This window comes from Rhinolophus ferrumequinum, chromosome 9 (assembly GCF_004115265.2).
Source record: "Rhinolophus ferrumequinum isolate MPI-CBG mRhiFer1 chromosome 9, mRhiFer1_v1.p, whole genome shotgun sequence".
In the NCBI taxonomy this organism is placed as follows: Eukaryota; Metazoa; Chordata; class Mammalia; order Chiroptera; family Rhinolophidae; genus Rhinolophus; species Rhinolophus ferrumequinum.
This window is the reverse complement of record NC_046292.1, coordinates 88,214,691-88,240,069: the sequence shown is the minus strand read 5'-3', so window position 1 is coordinate 88,240,069 and position 25,379 is coordinate 88,214,691. Positions and strand designations below refer to the sequence as shown.

Here is a 25,379-nt window from a genome sequence, read left to right as displayed (position 1 = left end):
TGCTACTGGTCATACTGGCATTACTGGGGTGCAGAAGCAGTATTACTGGGGCCCCGGACAGCAGGGAGCCTGCAGGGAAAAGCCATTCCTTCTCCGTCCCCCACTGGCAGCCTCCCTCCAGGGATCCCCTGGCAGAGCAGAAATTTGGTTAGCAGAGGCCAGCCCAGCCTCCCACAGCCGAGTGCAGGGAGTGGGTTTGGATCTGGGAGGCAGGTGCTGGGTAACGGACCTGGGAAGTAAAGTGCTTCCTTAGCCTTAGAGGAAATCGAAGGTCTCTCTCTAGTCACTCTTAGCTTTGAAATCCTGTTCTGTTTTTCTTCCTTTCCAGCTATGCACTTGACCCTTTAGCTCTCCAGAACAGAAGTCTATAAAAAGGCCCTCAGCATTTCCACGTTTCCAGGTTATAATCCCTTCATCCCCTCTGCCAAGAGAGCTCTACCCCCGAGTCCTTTAATGTCTGTACCTACTGGAGAATGCTGTCTCAACCCTCCCTGGCAGTCACTTGTTCTTCACTGAAGCTTTTCTTCTCTCAGCATTTCCCTGGTGGTCCATCTCGCCCCTTCCTGCCTCATTGCCCTGAGAACCCATGTCCCTGGTACTACAGCCAGCGTGAGGCTGTGGAAACCAGCAACCATGAAAAAGCCACAGTCTTTCTACTTCAATTCAACAAGCGCTGGTCGTTTCCCTTCTGTGCCAGGAACCACGCTCATATAACGGAGAAAATGTCGTCCCTGCCTGGGAGACATTTTTAATCAGGTGACACAAGGAGATATGTCAGCTCTTCCAAACTCTCCCCAGATTCCAGACCATAGTGATAGGCGCCCAGCATGAGGCGATAGTCGAATTAGCTGGACCTGAGTTCAGACCGGGTGTGGCCATGCAGGGGCAAGAAATGCAGGAGAAAACACTTAGGTGTTTACTGTTCACTTTACATGCATTCATGGCTTTCCTCACACAGCCCCACGAGGGGCTGTGGGCAGGATCCCTGGGCAGGAGTGGGAGGCTGGGAGAGAAGGGAGCAGCCTAAGGACACAGCTGGTAAGGGGCAGAGCTGAGTTGTACCACCTGAGTGCCCTCCCCCTGGGCTTCGTTTGAAGATGAAATGTGGCAATAGTGCCTGGCACATGGTAAACACTAACTAAATGGTAACCATTATTACGTCGTTAATCGGATGAATTTTTTAGAAAAGCTTATAAAACAAGAAGAAAGGGATAATTAATCCTACCTTCCCTTGTATGGTATTTTGTAATTTATAAGGGTTTTTAATATATGTTATCGCATTTAATCTTCATGATAATTCAGTGAGGTAAGGATGTCCCTCCCGTGTACAGAGGAGTCTGCAGAGGCTCAGGGACCTGCCGCAGCTCAGGTAGAGACAGAGGGGCCCTAAGAGGCCTTGGGCGGCAGCTCGGCTACGGGGGGCTCTCCACGTTCGGGGGGCCTTCAGGAAGGGGGCCCGCTGCTGGCTGTGGTGCGGTGCAGAGGATGAGAGGTCTGGGGGCGCACACACCTGTATTCAGACCCCACCGCCACCTCGCCTGTGTACTTACTGTGAGCACTCAGCGTCTGCTCTTCCATTTCCCACCCACACAGTCTGCACAAGGCTGTCTGCCTCCCCACACTGTGAGGGAGGCTGAATGGAAGGGAAAAACCCCGTGTCACGCACACGTAACCAGCACGAATGGTCGTTTCGGGAGAAAAGAAATCTCAACAGTTGGTTTCATGGCCAATCCTATCTACAGAAGCAGTCTGATTCCCTTTGCATAAGGGAAATTCATCTTCAATCATTAGCTTGGAATATTACCTCTTGAGTGATCAAGTGTTGCTAGCTCATAGCCTCAGCAGCATTGCCGAAGGTTTATCTGATAGAACTCTGAAAATCTTGTTTTTTCAACTCAAGTTAAACTTTTAAACTGGCAAGAAACCCAGGGTCCTTTTGAATGGGACGAATTGTGATTTGAGTGGTGACACCCGAGCCATCCTGGACGTCAGCGCATGGGTGTTCAGTGCGTGTCTCTGCCTGTCCTCTTCGGGCCTCTAGGAGGCAGGGTGGCATGACTCGGGAAACCAGTGGAATTGAAAAGTTGGGTTGTACTTGGTCCTTTTGGTTGAAATTTTAGGAAGGGCAAACCCCACTAATAATCTTTCTCAGGTTCCCCCTGCCCAACTTGGTTAAACGCAGCATTTCTCAGGTGTACTTGACAATGGCCCAAGTTTCTCAGGGCACCAGTCGTGACATGCTCAGGGACCGTGTTGATCAGACAACGGTGTGTGAGTTGCTAAGTGCCTTCTCTTGCTGATGCAGAAGCTTGGCCCAGAGAGTTGGCAGTTTATCCACAGTTAGAGAGAAGCAGAATTCTGGAACTCCTCCCTCTTCTTATGACAGCGTTTTCTCCAGAAAGTAATCAGTTACTGTCTTTCTCTCTGTCACGTTTGATATTTGGCCAGACAGCCAAAAACTTCTTAATATGCTCTCACTGTTTTATTATTTTAATGAACTCATCTTACTGAGACTTTTACCTAATGGATAGGAGGTGTGTTTCTACTATCCATCTGGAAAGGGGAAGGTGATCTAATGTGGCCCCATTCGGGCTTTTAGCCATATTTCCAAAGATGGCTGCGTCTGCTCACACACCACGAGGTGGCAGGGCCCTTACCACGGTGTATGGATCACTTCTGATGGTCTCCGTCCCTCTGGTCTGTGAGCCCTTTGGTGGCAGGAATGGTGTCTGAGTAGCCAGAGTGGCCGGGATTGGCAAGATACATAGGAGGTGCCCGGTGAATGCTAGTTTTCTGCTCTGTTCTGCTGGCTGTCGGGAGAGGGGGTTTCTCCATCAGAACTCTGTATTCACATTCCATTTCCTTTGAACTAAGGCATCCCCTCTGCTCGCGGTGAGCTTTGTGCTGGGCTTTGTTGGACACTTTTGGATTTGGTGCAGAAGAAACGAGTGCTTCACATTTTCCCCTAACATGGGATGTTGAACTCATTGTTTTGTCTGTTGAATGCAAACAAACAGCTGGATTTTAACTTAAATTAAGAAAAAACAATTTCTTTTTAAAATGTGATTGCATAAACCAGAGCCAGTATTTCCCTCCATTACATAATTTCTCTAAGTAAATGACTAAGCATTGATATCCTTTTGCTTTAAGTTTCCTTTTACCTAATATCTGATATTTAGAAAGTAATATGTTTAAGTAATAAACTGTAGTATAGTGGATACCCATGAAACCACCACCCAACTACAATGACTGTCACCAGTACCTTCTCACGTATTTCCTTCCCCACCCCACCCACCCACCCCACCCCACACCTTTCTCCTTTCTCAGAGCAGCTACGATATTTTCTCTAAAAACTTTAGGTGGTTGCACTTAGCTTTTTGTTCCCTATCTATTTCTGCCCTATGGCCAAGAGTTGATATTGGACTGTTTTCTAGAAAAACCAAATCAATAAATATTTTCAGAAGTAATTAGCCTAACCCACCTCCGTGGGCACTTCTGTCTCCAAACAGGATCGAGAACAGAGCTTTAGACACAGACATAGGGCAGGTGTCTGTCCACTGGGATGTTTTGCTGAGAAGCAACTGGGACAATGTTGAGTCTTTGGCATTATGGGGTCAGGAAGAGATATTAGAACATGTAAGGGAAGGGGTCTGGCCTCAAAGGACCAGTAGACGCGTCTGCGGGAAGAGGGTGGGGTGAGGAAGAAAGGAAGAAGGTCAAATCCAAAGGTTTACTCTATGAAAGGCTTCCTGTGTATAAGAGGCGAACGTTTTATCTTTACTCCAGTTTTGAACAAGCCATTAGAAATCAGATGTCTTAAGTTCTTCAGGTTAATTTTTGTTTTGCTCATTTTCTTCTGAACACTGGAGTAGTCAGGAGGCCTGCTCTTTATGAACTCAGGCAAGTTCAAGTTTCTTTCTCTAGCTGGCCCTCAGTTTTACCTCCCAGCACATCCCGACCCTAACTGAATGGAGACTTGTAGAGTTTGTGGTTAACATGAAGTGGAAAAGAAATTGCGAGCCAGATCACGGAGTTCATGCTGTAAACATACACCATTTTGAGGTTAAATTTGTGGTTGATGATTAACAGACCTAGTTTCTCATTATGTAATTTTAAATCTAGGGCCTCCATTCACTTACCTGACACATATAGAAGGGAAATATCTGTCGTCTAGTAAACATGATTAACTGGGAAAAAATATAATCATAAAACTACATGTGATCTCACAAAATACAGTGGTTGCATAAGGCCGTGAAGATACAGACAGGAAGCTTTAAATGACTGGGCAAAATGTCTACAAATATTTTACTTCTCTGAGGGAAAACAAGAGTACAGAAGTAATGTTTGCTGGATCTAGAACGGCTAAATTATTGAACCTGAAAAAATAAATTTAAGAGGTGAAGTATTTGATAAATTCTGAAGAGGTGATAGAGACTGAATAGAAGACAGCAGTGCTCCATTTCTAGAGATGCTTATTTGATCAGTAAGTTTATTTATTCATTTATTATTTTCATTACTTATTGAGATATAATCCACATACTATACAATTTATCCATTTAAATTGTGTGATTCAGCAGTCTTTAGTATATTCATAGAGATGTTCAACCATCTCCACAATCAATTTTAGAACATTTTCATCACCCCAAAAACATATTCTTTTGTTTTTATCAATTGTACTCTGTGTCCAATGCTCTGGCAGTGCTCTAAGTAGGGGCCTGGGCTGCAAGTCCCCACCCTCTCTGCAATTCCTTCTTTAACCAGAGGCACCTGTGATATTTTATTTGAACAAAGATTTGTAAGGATTCCTTTTTTCTTTTATTTCTTACGCTCAAAACCATGACATTCGGGGATGGCCTTGAATCCTCACTCCCATCCCTGAGGTCCCGTGGAGAATGTATGGCCTCAGCCGGGGGGGGAGCCCCCCACACCCACCCTGCTTACTGACTGGCAGAGTGCTCCTTTATTTGTCACATGTGCGGTGGTATGTCATTGGTTTCAATAAGAGTTCTGGAGCTTTAAAGAAAATTGGAGATGATTCAAAAAGACTTGAAATTCTGTTTCTGCTCTTAGAATAGTTGTGAGGACCATGGTATAGAAACATGGGAAGTTAATTCAACATACAGTTTCCAAAATGATTGTTCAACACTATTTTATTATGGGAATACTTTGTTTTCTGTGTCTCTTCAAACAGAACTGAAATTCTATCAAAAGTTGAGAACGTTCTGGGGCACTTTCTGAAGTTTAGAAGAATGCTTAGAACGAGGGTCGGGGGGTTGCCTGCGGTTTCTCCGTGAGGCACCAGGACAATTGCCTGAGTCGAAGCTGTGCCCGCCTCGGACCAGTACAGCGTGTTCCTGGCCCTCTGTGACACTATGGAAGAATAGAAACAAAATACTGGAACAAAGTGAGGAAAAGCTGTATCGTCAAGGCAGTGTGGAATCATGAGTTAGAACAACCTGAACTTGCAGAGTACAAGCCTGCCAGCCAGGTTTCATAAGTGGTTTTTGTTGTAAAATGAATAGATGGCATTAAAATCAGGGCTATCAGACATTTGAGTGTAGAGCAAAGTAACTGATCGAGCATACTATTTTTATAGACAAAACTGATGTTTAAGTTAATTTACGTAAGAACACAATCACATGGACTGTAAATAGCCTGGAAGTGCTTTTAAATCAAGATCTTCTCAAAGCTAAGTGAATCATTTGAAAAGGAAATCTCATAGAAGGCACCAGAGGGATAAATGTTAGATTTGGTCTTATTTACACAATTATTAATTAGGCTGAATAGACTGCTTCTGGAAATAGTACTAGAAACTGAGCCATTTCCTGTGAGCCGTTGGTTGTAAATGGGAGGTCTTAAACCATAAGGGTTACGAGTCCAACCTGGCTCTGCGTTTCATCATGGCTCTGCCACTTCCTGGCTGTTTGACCTTGGGCTGTGACCCAGTTTCCTCGTGGGTACTGTGGGAACAGTCAGAGTGGCCGTCTCTGATTACTACCGTGCTGTGTGTTCATGAGATATTGCATGGACAGAGCCGAGCAGTCCCGGGCACACAGCTAGCACCCCATGCTTGGTAACTGGTAGCAATATAATCACAGTAAAATCCAGGGGGACATGTCTTCTGGTGGAAAAAGAGAAGCAGTGGCCAGAGGCGCTGTAGAATAATCCTTTGCCTAAATTTGGTCATGGTTAAAAGTCACCTTGACAGTCTCAGAACTCTGTGGGGAACTTGTTGAGGAAGGATACCCTCCTGTTAGAGTAGCTGTCAAAATAATTTCTAAACCAAAAATATCTAAAACGTGTGTGTTTATGCATACTGTGTATGTCCATATATGTGTATGTGTGTATATATATATGTATGTATATGAAATGTACACACACATATGTACATACACACTATGAATAAACATATATATATGTATACACACACACACACACACACACACACACACGAAATAACTTTGCCTAAAGGGAGGAAGACAGAGACTGAATAAACTTAACTAGTACCGAAAGGAGGGTGGTAATCTGTTATCCTGCGTCAGTAACATCAAAAAAGAGAAGAGCATTTAAGTTAAGGGAAGATTTTGATGTAGAAACAAAGTTCGTTGGACTAAAAGTACTATTATATTGCGTTGTGATACCAACTGACAGTGTAAGAGTCTCTTCCTTGAGAATATGAGCAGGTACAGGGGTCTGAAAAGTTTTGATTTTGTAATGGAAGGATAAGACGATTTTAACTTGGGAAGGTACGTGACATTTGTATTTGAAATATTGGGCGGGGGCGCGGGATGACCTGGAGCAGGAGGCCGGTTGGGATGGAATAACATGGGTAAGCCAAACTCTCACTTTTCAGACGCCCCCTCCCCACAGTCACGTTGGCAAGCTTATGAGCTATAACTGGGCGTGGACAACTGTCAAAATTGTGTATGAGTGGAACTGTCCAAATCAGTGTCTGTTTAGAAAATGATTGTGTGCTTTATGAACGGTATTTCATGTCGTCTTCACTGCAGTTCGCTGAAGTAGGCGCTATCTCCACTTTATAGACTCAGAAGCTTAAGGCGAGTGAACATACCCGGCAAGGCCAGGGCCCGGGCCTGACGGATTCGGCTGGTAAAATACAGTGACCCACCTTTAGATGTAGACAGCTTGTCGTTTACACAGACTGTGGAGAGAAGAGTAGCCAAAGGTGCCAGCTCCCATGGTCCTTGTCCCACATACCAGGAAAGGACAACGCGGAAACAAAGGCGCCATGTTGGTTTCCTAGCGCTGCTGGAACAAGACACCACCGACTGGGGGCTTAAGCCACAGGCATCTGTTGTCTCTGTCCTGGAGATGGGAGGTCTGAGATCAGGGTGCTGGCTGCTTAATTCTGTCTGAAGGGTGTGGGGAAGGATCTGGTCAGGCCTCCTTCATACCTTCCGGTGGTTCTCCTGGAAATCGTCAGCATTCCTCGTCCTGTACAAGCATCATTCAGTTCTCTGGCTGCATCCTCACGTGGCTTTCTCCCTGTGTGTGTGTGTCTGTACCCAAATTTCCCCTTTCTATAAGGACACGTCATTCTGAATTAGGGCCCACTCTAATGACTTCATTTTAATGTGATCACTTTTGTAAAGACCTTTCTGCAAGTAAGGTTACATTCTGAGTTATTGGGAGTTAGGACTCCAACAGAGTTGTGCAGGGCCACAATTCCATCTGTAACAGACTGGACAATCAACGCCAATTGTGAAATACCCTCTTGCTGAGGGGCCAGTTCTAGATTGCGGCTAACAGGTTCTAGATCCGATGACTATTCTGAGGAGAGTGAGGCAGAAAGCCTTGGAGGTCATGACAGGCTGCCTCATGGTAGCCTCCCAGGGGAGATCAGGAGGCGAGTAGGAGATGGCCTTTTGGCAGCAGCTCACAGGCCAGTCATCCTTTCCAGGAGGATCACAAGGCATCCTGCCAAGACGGACGGGAGCTGTGGTGCAAGGCTTTGCCTGTGTGGCCCATGTGGCTAATGCACAAGATTGCCAGGGCGCCATGGTGGAGCCGTTCTTCTCTATCATATACCTGGCGATAGGGACCCAAATTCTAGTGCAGCTCTGCCTCCCTCCACATGGGAGCTCCTTGATGCTCGCCACCCCCTACACACACTGAATTGTTAGTTCAACTGGTTGCTGACAGTTTGTTGATGTCTAGGAGTCACAGGTCAAGTTCTCCCGGAGAGCAGACTCTAAGATGGAGGTTAGGAAGTGGAAGCTCGTCATCGGGTCTGTCACGATCAACCCCTGTGGAAGGGAAGTGGAGGACGCAGGGTGGACAGAGGGAGCAGGGCTATGATGCATTTACACCACAGGCCGCAGCCCACCCAGAGGCTGCTCGGGGACGAGGGTGGCCACTACTGTCTCTGCTGCAGTAGGCGGTTCTTAGTCCAGCCCATAAAGAGCAGACTTTTTAAAAATTTGTATAAATATGACTGCATTTCAAGTAGCTACCATAGACAAGCAATGATGTCTTCACATATGGTTTTATTATCATAAAGTGTACATTCCTTGTATGCATGCAAAGTATACATGCATAGGTGTATATATCATATGTTAGTAGAGAAAGATTTGGGTACTTTCTGACCCCTTAGTCCCGTGATCTCAGCTGTCTGTATTTGAACTCATGACAATTTTGAATGTGGATCAAAGATGAGGGTCCTTATTCTGACTCCTTGAATGACTTATACTGGGTTTGCGAATCCTAGAAGTTCTATGCAAAAATCTGTGTCGAAATATGTACTTTTCTGTAACAAGGATTTGGATCTTTCATTATATTCTCAGAGAGGTCTATGTCCCCTCCCCCACGAAGTTAAGAACCGTTGTGTAAGGAAATATGAAGAGTCAGTTGGTGTTGCTTTGTAAGCTGTTCTTTACCTTCTCCAAACACACAGCAGTGATAGATAAAAATCTAAAAAGAGATTGTGAAAAAAGTCAGAACCACGCCTTTCCCTCCTCTCCCTAAAGAAAGGTTTATACTATGGACAAGAGACAAACATTGACACCAAGCAGAGGCGAGACTGAAGAGAGACACCTGGGCTCCCGTCGTGAGTAGGGAGGGGCCACCAGTGCTGTAGCTCGGGCGGAGTCTGGACTAAATGGCTCTGCCAGTGTGCTGGGCCAGAGCATGCACTCTGCTTGGAAACGGGGCAGGTGGTGGGCGTGCTTCCCTGCTCTAGAAAGGAGGTGATGGTCACTGCTGTGAACTGCTGCCAGCCGTGACCTCTAGCTTGTGTGAAGCTCGGATCCTAGGAAGCGAGCAGGACAGAGGCAGGCCCTCTGTATCGGGAACTGAGCGAAATCACCCACTTGGCTTCATCAGTATCACCAGGGGCAGGAAGCCAGACAGCACTACCAACTTGATTGTGGGCTAGGAGGAACTGCCAAATGCTCTAACCAAGGAGGGCGATTAGTGAGGGAACATCAGCAGTTGTGTCCCATACAAGCTGGGCCTGGCAGGGTACACACATTCCAAAGCACGTGAAGAACTCTGACCTAAGAGTGTCAGCCAACCAAATCAAAAATCAGAATTTGAATTCATTGGAGGTTAAAGCAAAATCAGAAAGCATTCTTTCAAAAATGAAAATACCTAATGTCCTCACAGAGATCAATGTAGGAATAATAACCATAGAAGAAGGAGAAGGGAGAGAAGAGGAAGAGGAAGAAGTGGAAGGAGGACGGGAGAGGGGGAGGGTGAGAAGATCTGAGTAAGGGGTGAAAGCAGGCAAGAGTAAGATGTAAGTAGATGTGGAAGAAAACAGAAATCAATCAGAAAGGAGTAATAGATTCACTGAAATGAAGAAAAATACTAGATGACACCAGACTCAGTTGAAGGGAGAATTAGTAAATAAGAAGCTATTACTGAAGAATACACCTAGAATACAAAACCTAAAACAGATCAATTAAGAAAAAGGGAAGACAAATCAAGAAGTTCCACAATGTACATTATTGCAGTTTAAAGGCAATGAAAAGAATGGCAGAGAAGTAATGGCTGGAATTTTTTGGAACTGGTGCCAGACGTGAACCTCCGATCGAAAGCACACTGAGTACTGAGCGGAATAAAGAGAGACAAATGCAGGCCTGGCCTAATCACAATCAAAGTGCAGAGCCTCAGGATGAAGTTAAAACTTTAAAATGGCTCTTAACAAAAGACAGATTCCCTATGAAGAAACAGCACTGACTGACAACAGAATTGTCGTCATTACTAATAGGTGCAGAAAAATATTTTCATAGTGCTGAAGGGAGACCACTGTTTTGTGCCCTGCCCAATGTAACTGTGAGGGCTTTCAGACACATAAATATTGACAGAGGTTCGCCTCCCACATACTTTCACTGAAAAAGCTATTAAAGAATGTTCATCTGCAGGAACGAAAGTGAGAAAGAAAGCTGTCAGAAACCGTGAAAGGCCTAAGATATCACCATGCTTGCAAGTTAACAAAGTAGCCTGCCACACAGAATGACATGAGACTCCTGGGTCAGAGACAAAGGACTGTGTTACTCACAGCATGAGTTCCATGTGTGCAGTGGTTCTCCTAACCTCCCAATCCCGAGGACGTGATGCAGCCGGAGCAGCTGACATGGATGCTGGCTCACACGGCGGGCTTAGGGCACAGCTGAAAACTCTTGAATGTAGGAACCCTTCAGTCTTTCGTTTATTCATTTGTGTTGGTTTGCTTGTTTTCCTTCCAGTCTTTTAAAGAAACATTAGAAAACCTCACAATCTTTCCTCCTGAGAAGGATGCTATCTTTATTTTCCTGGTGAAGAAGCCAATCTGCTCTCTTCCCCCAAGGAAGAGACTACCTCTGTATTCCAAGGCTGTTTGTGATACAAGTGGTTACAAATTGTATGGAAATTCCACAGGGAATTGTCTCCCAATAAAGAGGTAGAATGCAAAAAAACAAATATAGAATTAAAAAACAATTTTTAACTTAAAATTAACTGTTGCTTTAAATGACATTATGTTATGTGTGCTTTTTAAAAGATAAAACTAGTAGTTTGGAAGAGTTGCTGTTAAAAGAAACTAAAGTTCTTGTCTTATTTAGGAGGTGACTAGAACAACTAAATAAATTTAGGCTTTAGAAAAATTTGTTAAAGGATATTGATGTGTGTGAGTATTAAAGAATAGAAATAAAATTTACAGCTTTTTAAACCAAAGAGGGAAAATATATTAGCATATTTTAAAAAACGGATCAATCCAATAGAATATAGGAAAAGAGAAAATTTTATGGAATTTTATGGAAAGAATAAGCATGTGAGATATATCTAAAGAGGTATACAGAGGAACATCTATAGTTTTAAATGTTTTTATTTAAAAGTAAGAAGACCCCAAATATATGAATTATTATTTCACCCAGATAAGATGGAAAAAAAAAAACAGAACAAAACCAGTTAAATGAGAAACTCTTAAGTAACTGGACTCTGGCACTTCAGCTGCCAACTTCTTACCTGCAAGTCTGGACACAGATCTGAAGGGATGTGTAAGCCTTTTAAGGGGCAGGAGGGGGAGATAGTGCAGAGTAAAGAGACATGGGAGTAGAGCTTAGTAAGCAAAGCTATTTCGGATAAAAGAAAAAGGGAAGAATATCAACGTCTTTGAAAATCAAATTCATGTGACCCAGATACATGGAGAATTGTCCTTTTTGGAACCATAATTGTTATTTTTAAAAATCCAGAGTATCCTGGAAAACTTGGGAAATGTGGACACAGACCCAGCAGTGTGTTCAGTTCAGTAAGATTTCAGCAGGTGCTTACTAGACAGACACCGTGCTGCTGACGGGCTAGCGAACGAGCCAGACAGTAGTGCTGGTCCTGGAGGACATAGCGGCAGAGAAATGAATCACGGAGGGCACTTAGCACAGTGGGGGCCTGGGCTAGGACTGAGGGCATGGAAGTGTGTGACTCCACGATTGCCCCACCCCGTCAACCCCCAACAGGGAAGAAAACAGTTCTTGTGTTGGACGTGTCAATAATTGGCAGAGATAGGCGTGTTAAAGAGGGCAAACTGAAAAATGTTTATAGATTCCTAAGATTAGCCCAACCTAGTAAAATAAGTATATTATTCCAAGATCATTAGAGGTAGTCACAATGCAATAAATGTGTGGATAATGTAGGGAAGGGGGAAAAAAAATCCTTCTAGTTTCTGCTGGGGCTCTGTAACAAAAGACAGATTAAGAGCAAAACCAGTTTATTAACTTGTGCATTCCTCATGTAACACGTAGGAAATACCCAGAACTGAGTAACTGAAAGATTTGGTTAGAACTTGGGCTTACATAGCAGTTTAGGAAAAGAAGGATACATTTTTAGTGAAGTGATAGGACAAAGGAGAAGTAGCTTGAGTCTCTAGGGGTAGCCGATTATGGAAAGGTAAACATATAGGAAACTAATTGAAGATAAGAACTAGTTAGTAAAGTTTCTTATCTCTGGGCTGATAAGATCTAGCGTTGTCTCCAGTGATTAACTTCTGTCATTCCTACTAGTAGAAATGGGAGGCAGGACACCTTAGCAAATGTATGCCCTGATCTTAGGTAAGTCAGGGGAAGGCTGAGAGATTTTCTTGTATCAGCTTCTCATTTGCCTTCAGCTCAAAATAATCTTTACCCCAAAGCAGCATATTTCGGGGTAGCATATTTTGCTACCCTCCAATAAGAAGAGAGAGTTACAAGGATGTTTACCATCAGTCTGCCTGCAGGGAATAAAGTATAAGTTGGGCTGCCCTTTCTGGAGTGTACCAACCACCTCTCCTCCAACCCAACCAACACCTGTAGCATGCACAAGTCCTTCAGCACATTTGCCACACAAATCAAGATTGAACCTGAACTCTTTGGCATCTTAAAGTTGAAATTCTTTTTATACCTTTCTTGAATACTTTACCCTCTTCTCCCAGAGGTAGTCATTTTTCAAACATCCAGTATATAAGCCTTCCCACATCTGTTTTTAATACAATTTACACATATATATTACTGTTATCCTGTTTTTAAACTTCATATAAATATCATACTGCATACATCTTAAAAAAAGAAACTTAACTTTCTTTTTAAAAAAACTTCCTTAAAAAAAGCGTTTTTGAATTTTAGCTGTAATGATACATGTATCTCCATTTCATTCACTTTAAATCTTATGCATTATGTGTATAACAATAGATATGAAATAGTAGTTATCCTATGAGATAGATACTAACAATACCTCCATTTTTCAGATAAAACTGAAAATAGATAAAGCAGTTTGTCCAAGTTATATAGCTAATAAGAAGGATTCAAATTTAGGATCACAAATTTTGCCTGTTTCGTTCCAATTAATTTAGTTCATAGCTTTTCCTATTTATTGTCTTGGTTAGGATTTAGAATGTGACAAAGCAAGGATGAGAGCGGGTATCCTTATCTTTTGACTTTATTTGGAATGCTTTTTTAAAAAATTTAACATTAAATATGTTTGCTGTAGGTTTTCAGTAAATATCTGGTTAAATTAAAGATGTTGTCTTCTATTTATAGTTTGCCAATTGTTTTTCTTATAATGAATAAAGTTACATTTATCAAATGCTTCTTTTCTATGAAAAAAATTACATGATTTTTTTTTCTTTATACTGTATGTCAATTAGTAGATTATTTTTGGTTTTAAATCATTCTCATTATTTTGGAAAAAATCTTGTGCATGTTGTAATATTATGTTAATATGCTGTTGAATTGTGTTTGTTGACATTACATTTAGGATTTTTCATGTAGGTTGTAAGGTAAAATTGGCCTACAGTTTTTTTATGAATTATTCTGTGCTTGTCTAGCTTTCGCTTAAAGTTTATAGTAGCCTCAGAAAGTTAGCTAGTTTTTCCTCCTTTTCTTGTTTTCATGAAACAGTTTATGTACTAAAGGGATTCCCTTCACCTTAAATATTTAATTAAGTGATACTGTGAACCGTCTGAGTCTAACACTTCTGCTGTAAGAGTTGACTGCTAATTCAATTTGGTACGGAGTCATTGGTTTTAAATTTTCTGTCTTGAGTGAAAATTACTCATTTAAGCCAAATTTTCAAATTTATTGTTATTAAATAGCTCATAATATTCACTTGTGACTTTGAAAGTCTCTACTATATCTGTAGTTTAGATCCTCTTTTCAGTTCTCTAAAAACAAGCAAGAATTATATAGAGAGGTTCTCAAAAGAACTAATCAGTAGGAGGTTATTTGATAAAACTACAGTAATGTTGGGAAAAACAGAAGGCAGCAGGAAGAGAGGAAGACCAGATATGAGATGGACTGACTCCACGCAGAAGCCACAGGCATGAGTCTGCAGGAGCCGAGCAGGGCTGTGAGCACAGGACGTTGTGGACGTCACTCATTCAGAGTCATTGGGGATCAGCCCACCTAACAGTGCATAACACACAATAAAATAGACATGCCTCTGTCTAGATTAAGAAAAGAAATGAGAAAACACAAATATTAGATGCTGTTTAAGATCTGTGAAAGGATTTCAATCTAAAATGGAACATGAAAATATGAAATGGAGACTCTTGGGCATGTGGCCTCAGAACTTAAGAACTGAGAGACTGATTTCCGGTAAATGTCTGATTTACGAAAGACCTAGACTTATTATCGAACAATGAACATCCACAAAGACTCTCTCCCCATCCATAAGCCATTGAACTTACTGCGTGGACTCTGGCTGGTCTTCCCCTCTTTGCACTTCTTACCCATGAATACAGCCCGCCAGACCCTCAGTGGACTTGCCTGTAGCTTGCTGTAGCATGTGTTTCATGAATTGCAATTCCTCTGTTGTACTCAATTTCTGGTAATCTGAGCTTGCCTGAGTTTACCTCTTTATTTAGATTGACAGTTCCCATCCAATTTTAAAATTCCGAGCTCTGTGATTGAGGATGATCACATCCCTACCGGGTCACTGTCCACCTCTAGCCTGTTTGTCATTCCACATGGTCACTGTCTCCCCGTCACTGCATACCCAGGGGTGGAGGCAAGTCTCCGTACCTTATTTACTTGGTACGTCCATTCGCTGGTCCAGTTAGAGAAGAAAGAACAGCTGAATTCGCTGTAATGTAGCCATTGCTCACACAAGGCGGCTCTGTAATGCACTCTTAGTGAATCCCTACAATGTCACCTGGACTCTGCAAAATAATAGTGATTTGGTGTGAAATAAGGTACACATCCCACCCTCAAGAAATGTAACAGACTGGGAAGACATTCCTTAAGTAAGTAATTACGGTGATTTAAAGGACTACAGCAGAGAAGTATAAGGTGAGATAACAAGTGACTACCGTGTTTCCCCAAAAATAAGACCAGTCTTATATTAATTTTTCTCCAAAAGACACATTAGAGCTGATTTTCCGGCTAGGTCTTATTTTCGGGGAAAGACAGTAACAGTCTGGAAGCATAAATGAGCATTGTAGCTGAAGACCAGAAGTAGGGTAGGGAGGGCAGGAAATGATACAGGGAGGAAGTGGATTAGCGTGTTCAGGAAACAAGTAAAGTGGGCTGGCCTGAGCCTAGAGAACAGCAGAAAGACAGAGCCTTTTAAGAACTGGGGACTTTACCCTAAGAGCAATGGGAAGCCACTGGATGGCTTTCAATACTGCCTCTGGTTAAGCACCAGAAAGCCTGCATTTCAGTAACCATACAACTGCAGTTATCTTCTTATTTGCAAAAGAAAATTTTATTGTTCCCCTCAAAAAAGCAAGAGTCACTAATAGGTATCCTACATCTGACCCATACGAATTAGTATAGTGAATGATTCCCTTAGGTAAACCATTTCTTTAAGCTTGTTATGATTTGTAGCTTGAACTAAGTTTGCAATAGTCTAGGTTTTCTCCATGGTTTTAAAAACTGTACTTACTGTAGTATATTTTTAATGTTTTGGGGTCTGTATTCAGGCCGGCTGCATTGTCGTGTTGACTGTTGTTGACGGGTTGCTGGCACAGATCCCCAGCTGGGCACCTTCGCCCATTTCTGTCATCTCGTCTCATACCCAAGCTCAATAAGTGTGCTGCTCAGCTGGGATCCGCTGAAGAGGAGGTTTCCTGCCAATTCTTGGCAGTCCCAGCCTCTCATCTGATCTCTCTCAACTTCCATATTGCTTAAGGGGGCAAGGGATGTTGTCAGAGGAGAAGCAACTTGTCTAACCACCAGACTCCTGTCATCATGGATATTGATCACAGCATCTGGACTTAGGAGAGAAACCATGGATGTGTTTCAGGAGCTGTGGTATTTTGTCAAGAGCATGGAGATAGTAGCTTTATTATGTTGCTCTGAAATGTGTGTTCCACACCGATGCATTTGTGTGACAACTTTATTGTTATTTCATGTTGAATGATCATTTATGTTTGTTTAATTTTTCAAAGGTTTTGCCATTTTAAAAGCTTTACACTTTTTCTGATCTTGTAATTTACCAAAAGGCTTATAGTGATATCAGGCTTGATGTAAATCAATGTGTAAGTTTGCCCTTCTGACAAATTCATAGTTTTAGCAGATATTCCCTTAAGACTTCATAGTTGTATAACAAAACATTTAATGAAACATTTTTTATTGTGGTGGTAACTAACTTACAGACCTAAAGCATGTTCATATGTGTTAGTCATGTAAACAAACGCAGTAACTCCTAAAAGTATCCACTGTTAGATGTCCAGTAGAATGGTGAACTAGGGAGCTCTAATAAACTGAAAGAAAACGCAGGAAATGGAGGAAATGGCTGTGTTGTGTTTCTCACATCCTTAGAGGTGTAATTTGAAAAGTAACTCCCTAAATGACTACTTATCCGTCCAGTTCTTTATTTTAATTAGAAATACTAACAAATAATGACAATACTAATAGAAATATCAATATCGACAAGCCCTTACTTATTTTTCCATTAAAAGCTTCCTGAAAGTATCTCAAGAAGTTAATGAATTGCTGTTAATTAAATTTGAACTTTTCTCCTCTAGTATTCGAATGGAAAAAACTAAAATATGATATATTCAAATGGCTTTATATTAAACTGAACGTTAATGGTGATGTAAATATAATATACGGTAATGTTACATGTGAATGTGATAAGAATCTATAACATTCAAAATGGAATTTGCTGATTTTGAATATTGACTTACCTTTTAAGTTCATTTTGTTCCTGAAAATTCAAGTGCTGAGATAATGTTTTATCAGCATTTTCTAATAAGCCAAGTGTAACTTTCCTTGAAAAATTTAAAGATTCTCATCCAATTATAAATCAATCTATCTTTTTTCTTTTCTTTCTTCAGCCTCTCAGCAAATATCCTGCTGTGATAAATGACATTTCATTCTGGTTGCCCTCTGAAAATTACGCAGAAAACGATTTCTATGACTTGGTCCGAACAATTGGAGGAGACCTGGTAGAAAAAGTTGATCTTATAGACAAGTTTGAACATCCAAAGTAAGTAAAAGAACTTTCTGATTTTATGCATTTTTTTCTCTATGCGATAAATGGCATATGGAAACATACCATAAAATTTTGTTGAAACTCTGTGCATATGAGACAAAATGTCTTCTGAATTTATAGTGAATGTATAGCTTATCAGAAAAGGCTTTTATATCAATCCTTTGTGAAAATCTCTCTAACATGCATTTTCAGTCTCTTCTGCTGTAGTAAAGAAAGTCTATGAAACAGACTGTTTTGAAGATCTTGGAGTTTTTCAGTATTGCTTTTAGAAAGGATTTTGTACCATATCACATCCGAGGAACAGAAGACGGATAAGGCAAAAAAAAGGAGTTTGTGGAAAAAAAGGTGTTTGATTAGTATCTCAGCGAATATTTATTAAGCATATACCACAAGCGAAAATCTATATTGGGTCCTAGGATGAAGTTGAATAACTTTGTCAGGATCCATCTTAGTGTTGACCCGTTCTCCATGGTGTGTGTGTGTGTGTGTGTATTGTCTCTCACTAATCGGGTTTGACTCTGCTTTGGTTTTAGAAACGTTTTCTTGAATTGTATCTTTAAGGATTTGTTCTGATCCATTGTTCTGTTCCCAGCTGTGCATGAGGAGGTTCTCCTGTGTCTGATTTCTTACCTATGATTTTCTCTCCAGTGTTTTAAAACTCTTTCTTTCCACTTCATTTTGAATGCTTTGCTCATTGTTACCTTCTCTGTCCCTTGCTGTGTTTTCTGCAGTCTCTTCTTCCTTGCACACATTCCATTTCCATCTTCAGTTACTTTGTTTTACACCCTTTTCTGAACTCTGCAAGCTCACATTTCAGTTCCTCCTGTTTGCTTGCTATCTCTTCTCCGAGTTATTTCTGCTTTGTGATTTTCCTTCATAGAGAAATTGCTTGATTTGATTTTTAAAATTCATTGTGAAATATTTGTCTAGAAACTTCATATGTTCCATTGGCAGCATTTTTCTGTGACTTCCCTGTTAATACCTTTTTCTTCCATTCTCCTTTTTCCCCTAACTTTTTCATTGATGTGCCAGTGGCATGCCTATGGTTGCCTTTCGTCACTCGTATTTGAATGTGTTGGATTTTCTGAACCAGCTGTTTTCACAAGGTTGAGGGTTGACTTGGCAGGGAGGGGCTGGTAGTCTTTCTGGCTAGTTGTTTTCAGAAGCATGAGGCTGTCTTTGTTTCTGCTGCTCAGAAACCAACTCTTTCTTTAGATATGGCTCATTGGTCTCTGAGTCTTTGTGTAGGCCTGCCTCCCACCCCAAACCCGCCCTTGTTACAAAGAGGAGATTGACCGTGCTAACTATAGTTCTAACACTTACTGGTGATATAGACTTTGCCCTTCCAATTGTAACCCTCATCTCTGAGACATGTATTTTTTGCTGGTGTTCAGGGACATGTATTTGGAGATATACCACTCTGTGATGTTTCTTCTCTTTACTTCCTCCCATTTGGCTTCTACTTGATTTCGGCTGTTTTTGGAAGCCTTTAAATATATTTTGGAGCTTACAGATGGTATCTGTCTCCTAACTTTACAGAAAATAGAATGTATGGGATAGCCTGGGTCCCTGACACATTGGAGTACCTGTTCAGCCCTGGACTTGTTTATGAGAAAGAACTTTCCAAGAGTTTGCATGTTGATACTGAAAGTCTGGTTTATTACTTTTGAAGAGGAGGAAATATGTGGGAACAAGACCGATTGCTAAATGTTAACCGACATGCCAAAAGCATGTGACTTGTCCCTTTTTTCCATTCTTGTTTAATATTCAGATAATTGTCTAGATTCAGAATCCATTCTTAATTTTTTACGTCTCAAGCGCTTGCTTCCTGGTATTGCCTTAGATCCACCTCTACCTCTCATGTCACCAGTGTTAAAAGTGAGATGAGTAGCATTTCTTGGTTGGAGATTATCAGAACCTAAAGGTTACTGTGAGACGTCATTGCCTTGGACGTGGGGGTAGATATGGTTTGAGGGAGGGGTAAATATGGAGTCTTTCTGACTTGTAAGTGATTGGTAATGACGGTAAATGGAACGGGCATGTTAATTGGAGAGATTGCAGTGATAGTGGGGTAGTGTCATTGTCCTGTGGACCCAAGGACAGTCCACGCAAGCAGACATTAATTAAAAAAAAAAAAAATCACTGGCCTGTATAGGAGCACCTATTAACTCAGGTCTGCACACACAACCCCATACTAACTGATGAAAGGAGAATTTGTTCAATTCCTTCAGAAGGAGACAATATTTTTTATTGGAAATTTGAAAACAGACAACCAACCAAAAAATTCTTCTCACTGGCACTGATCTTACCATCTCTTCAATAAATGAGAAGCAAACATTTAAGTCCTATCATTTTGGAGCTTTGCCAAAGGATTACCCTGCCCAGAGCATGTACTTATCTTAATAAGGGACATGGTGATTGGAGTAAGGTTCCTTTGGCAGAGATTGCTAATTATCCCTCAGTAGCCAACCATCTGTTTTAAAAAATAAATAAAATAACCTTGATTTTTTTATTTAAGCAACTTGCCAGCCAAGTAAAAGTCTACATTCTGAGCCTCCACTACACCTAGGTGTATCTGTGTGGCCCAGTTTAGTCAATGATATTAAAGAAGTGTTTAGTGGTATTTCCAAAAGTTTCCTGAAAAGTTGGGCTGAGGCTGTCCATTTTCCTTCCTGTTACCTGGACATGAATGTAATGGCTGGTACTTTCGCAACCATTTTGGAGGACAGTGAGACCTTGGTAGTGGAAGCTATGTGGAGTATAGCCTGGGCCTCTGACACGAATATCCGTTCAGCCCTGGACTTTTATGTGAGAGAGAAGTATCTGGTTTAAGCCACTATTTTTTAAATCTTTGTTACTGACAACCAAAATAACGACAAACAAACCTTGGTCTTGGAGCATTGAGGAGAAGAACACATTATTTAGTAATGGTGGCTCACTGTGTAATGATTCTTGGAATATCTAGGGCAGGGGATGGAGAACTTTTTCTGTTAAAGGCAGATAGCAAATGTTTTTTACTTTGTGGGCCATATGGTCTCTGTCACATCTACTCAACTCTGCCATTCCGAAAGCAGCCATAGACAAAACGAAATCAAATGAGCATGGCTGTGTTCAATAAAGCTTTAATTACAAAAACAGATTGTAGATTTGGCCCATAGTTTGCTGACCCCAGATAAAGGGCAGGGAGACACGTCATTTTTTAAAAGATTCCCCACTCACAAAATCTTAAATCATCCCCTAGGAAGCCATTTTCCCTTGAGCACCCTGTACCCTCCCGGTCCCCTCCCTTTACGAGTCCCTGCCTTGGGAGGCGACAAGGGAGGGTTACCTGACCATGTAGTCATCAGAGCATACCTTGACCCCAAGATTTATTATTCTCTAAACACATCAATGAAATGTTACCAGGTAATCTAAAAGAGTTCTGACCCTTTCTTTGCCTAATAGCAAAAGTGGAGAAATGCTGGTCCTGAGTGAAAGACAAAGGACGCCCTCTGAAACAAACAAGGAGTTGAACAAACTGAGTATCATTTTTTGAACAACAGCAGATCCCCAGATATTTCAGGGGGACATAAAGTACTGCGTATGAACCTAATTCCATCGTGTTAGACAATTGGGCACATTTTTTCTTGAATATAGATAACAGTTTGTGCCCCAAAGGATGATAGCTGTTTAGGTTAGAAGAGGATGACATTTTGTTCCAGTCTGTCATTCATAACCTTCTCCCCGAGCTCCTTTGCCACTTAATTTATAGGCCACGTAATGTGCAGAAGAGTCCTTGTTGTTCCGAATTTCACGTAACAAAAGTATAGCAGTGACCACCTCTGGAGAGGAGAGCTGGGGTCGCTGTGTGTGCTTTGATACCTTTGGCTTATTATCCTATTCGCATGTACTGAGTAAGGAGAAACCGCAGGTGATCAAAATATTTCTTAGGCTGGGGTTAGAGAAAGCAAAGAGGAGCCAAAGGAAACCTAACCATTGTCTTAACTGCTAACGCCTCATAATGGGGAAGCGAGCGGCCTTTTGTGAATTGTGAAGACGGACTGTCAGGTAAACTGGACTTGAATAGGACAGATTTGAGTTGGATTTAAGGCAGAACTTTACGAAAGTTAGACTTGGGGAATTTAAAATACTTGCTTTGACTACAAGAAATGGGTGGGTGTGAAAAATGTCCCAGGTGTTTCCAGCAGGGACTGGCTGGAGACGTCCCCAAAGCAGTTCTGCTCCTACACTTACACCTTGTTCCTGGGGCCACTGCTGGCTTTGCCACAGCCTGCTCGTACAGTCGAGGGCACGTTTCCTGAATCCACGCACCGTTTGTTGGTCAGGGTCTGTTCCGGGCTGCGATGCTAGAGGTGACACGCTGACCTACGGACACCAGAGGTGAGTCTCAGGTCTTCTCAGCCCGACCTGATCTTCCTCACGGTTACCTTCTTTGTAACTGAGCACTTGCAGTTTTTAAAAATTTGACGTACCTTGTTTTATTGCATTTCACTTTATTGTGCTTTGCAAATATTGCATTTCCATCTACATGGAGGCAAGACCCTCCACAAGCCAAAGGATTACGACTCCCTGAAGGCTCAGGGGAGGGTTAGCATTTTTTAGCAATAAAGTAGTTTTAATTAAGGATACACATTATTTTTTTTAGACATATGCTATTGCACACTTAATAGACAACAGTGTAATGTAAATATAACTTTTATAGGCAGTGGGAAACCAAAAAATGTGTGTCACTCGCTTTATTACGGTGGCCTAGAACCAAACCCACAGTATCCCCGAGGTAAGCCTGTGGGCGTAACGGAACACTTGTCATAACTTCTAATGGGATTCTGTAGAGGGACCCCAGAAGAGGCACCTTCTCAGCGTGGCTGGCTCCTCTGCTGAGTGGGTGTGCGTCGTGGGCATAACTCTTCATGGTGTGGTATGGGAGCAGCTGTGGATAAGACAGTTCAAGTGACTTCTCCTTCCTCCAGTCTTGCCCTCTCTTCTTTCTTTTTTGGTGTGTTTACTCATTTGTTCTTTGTCAAATAGCACCCAATAAAAATGCCAACACATAAAACTTTGAAAATAAAAAGGGTAGAGATTCACCCATCACCTGAACACCTACCACCCTTAACATTTTTACATTTTCCCAGCCTTGATTTTTTCCATATGTGTGCATCAAATGACATTTGACCCTTGAATATAGAAGATGGTCTATGCTTTGTATTATCACCCCCTTGGTTTTTATGGAGCCAAACAACTCATTAATAAACTAGCAATAAAAAGCCCAAGGTGGCAATAAGGCTGATGAAGCCTAATAAATGGCCTGCAAAGTTTCTTGCACATAACTTATGCTCAGTAAACTTTCACTGACTTAAAATAAGAGTCATGTGTCTAGGGCTATCAATTCAGAGGAAAGAGGCCGCTGGTCTGGGAAGGTTTCCCAAGGAGACAGGGTGGTAAACCCTCTGTGTCTGGCTCGCTGCTGATACCTTGTGAATGAGATGGACCCCATCCTGATTGTAATTAATGTGAGTAAATGCTCTTTGGTAGGAAACTTGAGTTTCTGTAAAAAAAAAAAAAAAAAACTCTGGGGTTTTAGTTTCTTCTGTTGCCAGGACAGATTCACTCATGATGGCCATTTTAAGACAAAGGGGACTTATTTAAGGGCACGCCTGAATCAGAACTGGAAAGGTGTTTGGAGCTGCAGCAGACCTCAGAGCCAGCGACCTGCTGCATGTGGCGCCTCTGGCTTTGCCCTCTCCTTGCTCCTCCTGGCCAGCGTCTGTCCTCCACCCACCTGCCTCCTCTTACCTGCACCTTAACAGCTCCACCTCCTTCTTCACTGGTCAGTCTTTTCTGGCCAGTCCTCTCCATGGTCCCAGTACAGATTCTGGGAGGAACTAACCTAATTGAGCAAACTGTCATCATCCCTTTTGGGCAGAGCCCCTGCACCAGGCTGCCTCCTGGGGATCTGGGCAGGCTGTGGATGGAACACTGTTGGGTCAAGAACCTATTGTTGATCTAGTCAGGGAACATTAAGAAAACAGTCCCACACCGCTTTCTACCAGGAAGCCACAGGCGGAGCGTTTTCAACCAGGAGTATTCCCTGGACAGTTTTTCAGAACCAATACCCGAGACTGCCTGCCTCTTGCCCCATCCCCCACCAGTCTGCTCTACGTATAGAACTGTCCGTAGCTGCTCCCAAAGGTTGGCTCATTCATATCTTTTATTCTTTATTAGCATTTAAACTTTTCTAGGCTTTTCCACTTGATAGAAACTCCTTAGGTGGAACTGTGTGTGGTGTAGTAGCTCATTTTCATCTTCCAGCAATGTTTATGTTCGTGGAAGAAGGCTCACTACACGATTCTTCTTCATTCCTTAAAAGCTTTTTTAACGACTGGAAGTACTTTATGACAGCAGAAGTAGAGGCAATGCAGTCCAATGGAAAGAGCTCAGAATTTAAGAGTCAAAAACCATGAGTTCCACATCCTACACATCTCATAGGGGGACTGCCTGAGCCTCAGTTTCCTCGTCTACCATCAAGAGCACCAAAACCACCCTTAAATGATAGCTGTAAAAAAAGTACAGGAGTCTGCATATGTGACATGCTTTGAAAACTGCAGAGAGTTCTAAAGAAATTGAAATATTAGAGCAAAACCCAATAACATTCACAATCAACCTATTTTGTTTATTAAAACAGAATAACCTCCGTACAGCTTGGAATCTTGGATTTGGCAGCCAAATTCATGTGACTGGCACATTCTGGTCGTAAAGGGAAGTAGAATGAGACTTCATAGAAAACTGTCATTCTGAAATGATGCATGTTCTTCCTGCAATTTAAGGAGTACAGTTTTAATCAGAAAAAAAGAAATTCTTTGTAAAGTGGCACAGATGCTGGTCAGCAGAGCTTTGCAGTCGATATGACTGCTCTCTGCTCGTGTGGTGGGAGATCGCGATGGACAGTGGCAGGTGGGCTCACAGCTCTGGTTTGCAGATCACTTCCCGGCCTTGTTCCTTCTGACAGAGCCGAATAAATGCGGTTATCTGAACTTAAAGACTGCTCAGCACTGCAAAGCCAAACCACAGCAATCGTGGCTGGCTTGTCAGTACCTGTGTCCCCTTGAAATTGACAGCATGCACTACCAAAGGGATGGCTACAGGAGGCCGCCTGCTTTAGAACTCCGCTGGCTTCTTGCCCTTTCTTGATTTTTCTTGCAATGCTGGTGGTGTGAGTATAAGGACTTATATTGTTGTGATTCACACAGCCCAGAAAGCAGTTCTAAGAAAACCATTTTTAGACTGGATATTTGTTTCTCCCTACTTTCCTCCCTTTCCTCCTTTCCAAAGCCTTCTCGTTAACGCCGTCCACAAGGGGTGCATTTCATCGCTGTCACATAGCAGCCCTGTTTGCCACTGGTGTCAGACAAATTAAAGCACAATTAGTTCAGTTCCTGAACACCTTGTTCCGCCTCGTCCCCCAGCGTGGTATTATTTGCTGGAGGATTCTTTGGAATTCCCCTCAGTGCTGACCTGGCAGGAGGAGAGCATCTCAGCACAGAGCAGGAAGAAGCAGAGACTGCTCGATGACAGTCAGACAAGGAGAGAGGCCGGGCGCTGAATGAGCTGCGGTGTTAGTGAGCTGCTGCTTTATGGCACATTTTCGTGAAAAGTACTGATGAAGCTGCTCTTTCCTCTAACTTTCAGTTAGCAGTTTTCAGGGGGTTCTTTGGATACTTTCCTTGGCATCCCATGTACCTGTTTGCAGGGTGGGGACTGAATACTCTCTTTCTAAGAAGCAAAGTAAGAGTAACTCATGGCCTTTGACATTTCCCAGTCCTACCCCCCAACAGTACTGATCAGATTGAAGCAAAATAAAATGCACACCAAGGGCAACCCAGGAGGGGAAAGCACGTCTCAGAATTGCTAACAGGTGGGGCAGTCCCACCCCATCATTTTGGGCAATTATGAGTAAGGCTCTAAATTGTTTTGGT

At 42.2% G+C, this 25,379-nt stretch overlaps 1 protein-coding gene across 5 annotated transcripts in view; it reads left to right on the top strand.

The window, feature by feature from the left end:
* The window catches only part of FARS2 (phenylalanyl-tRNA synthetase 2, mitochondrial), a 497,776-nt gene that overhangs the window by 320,662 nt on the left and 151,735 nt on the right, over nt 1-25,379 (top strand). For all 5 annotated transcript variants that reach the window (XM_033115749.1, XM_033115747.1, XM_033115751.1 and 2 more), the window contains exon 6: nt 17,249-17,400. In XM_033115749.1, the coding sequence (XP_032971640.1) occupies nt 17,249-17,400 (152 nt within the window). The remainder of the gene's footprint in view (nt 1-17,248; nt 17,401-25,379) is intronic.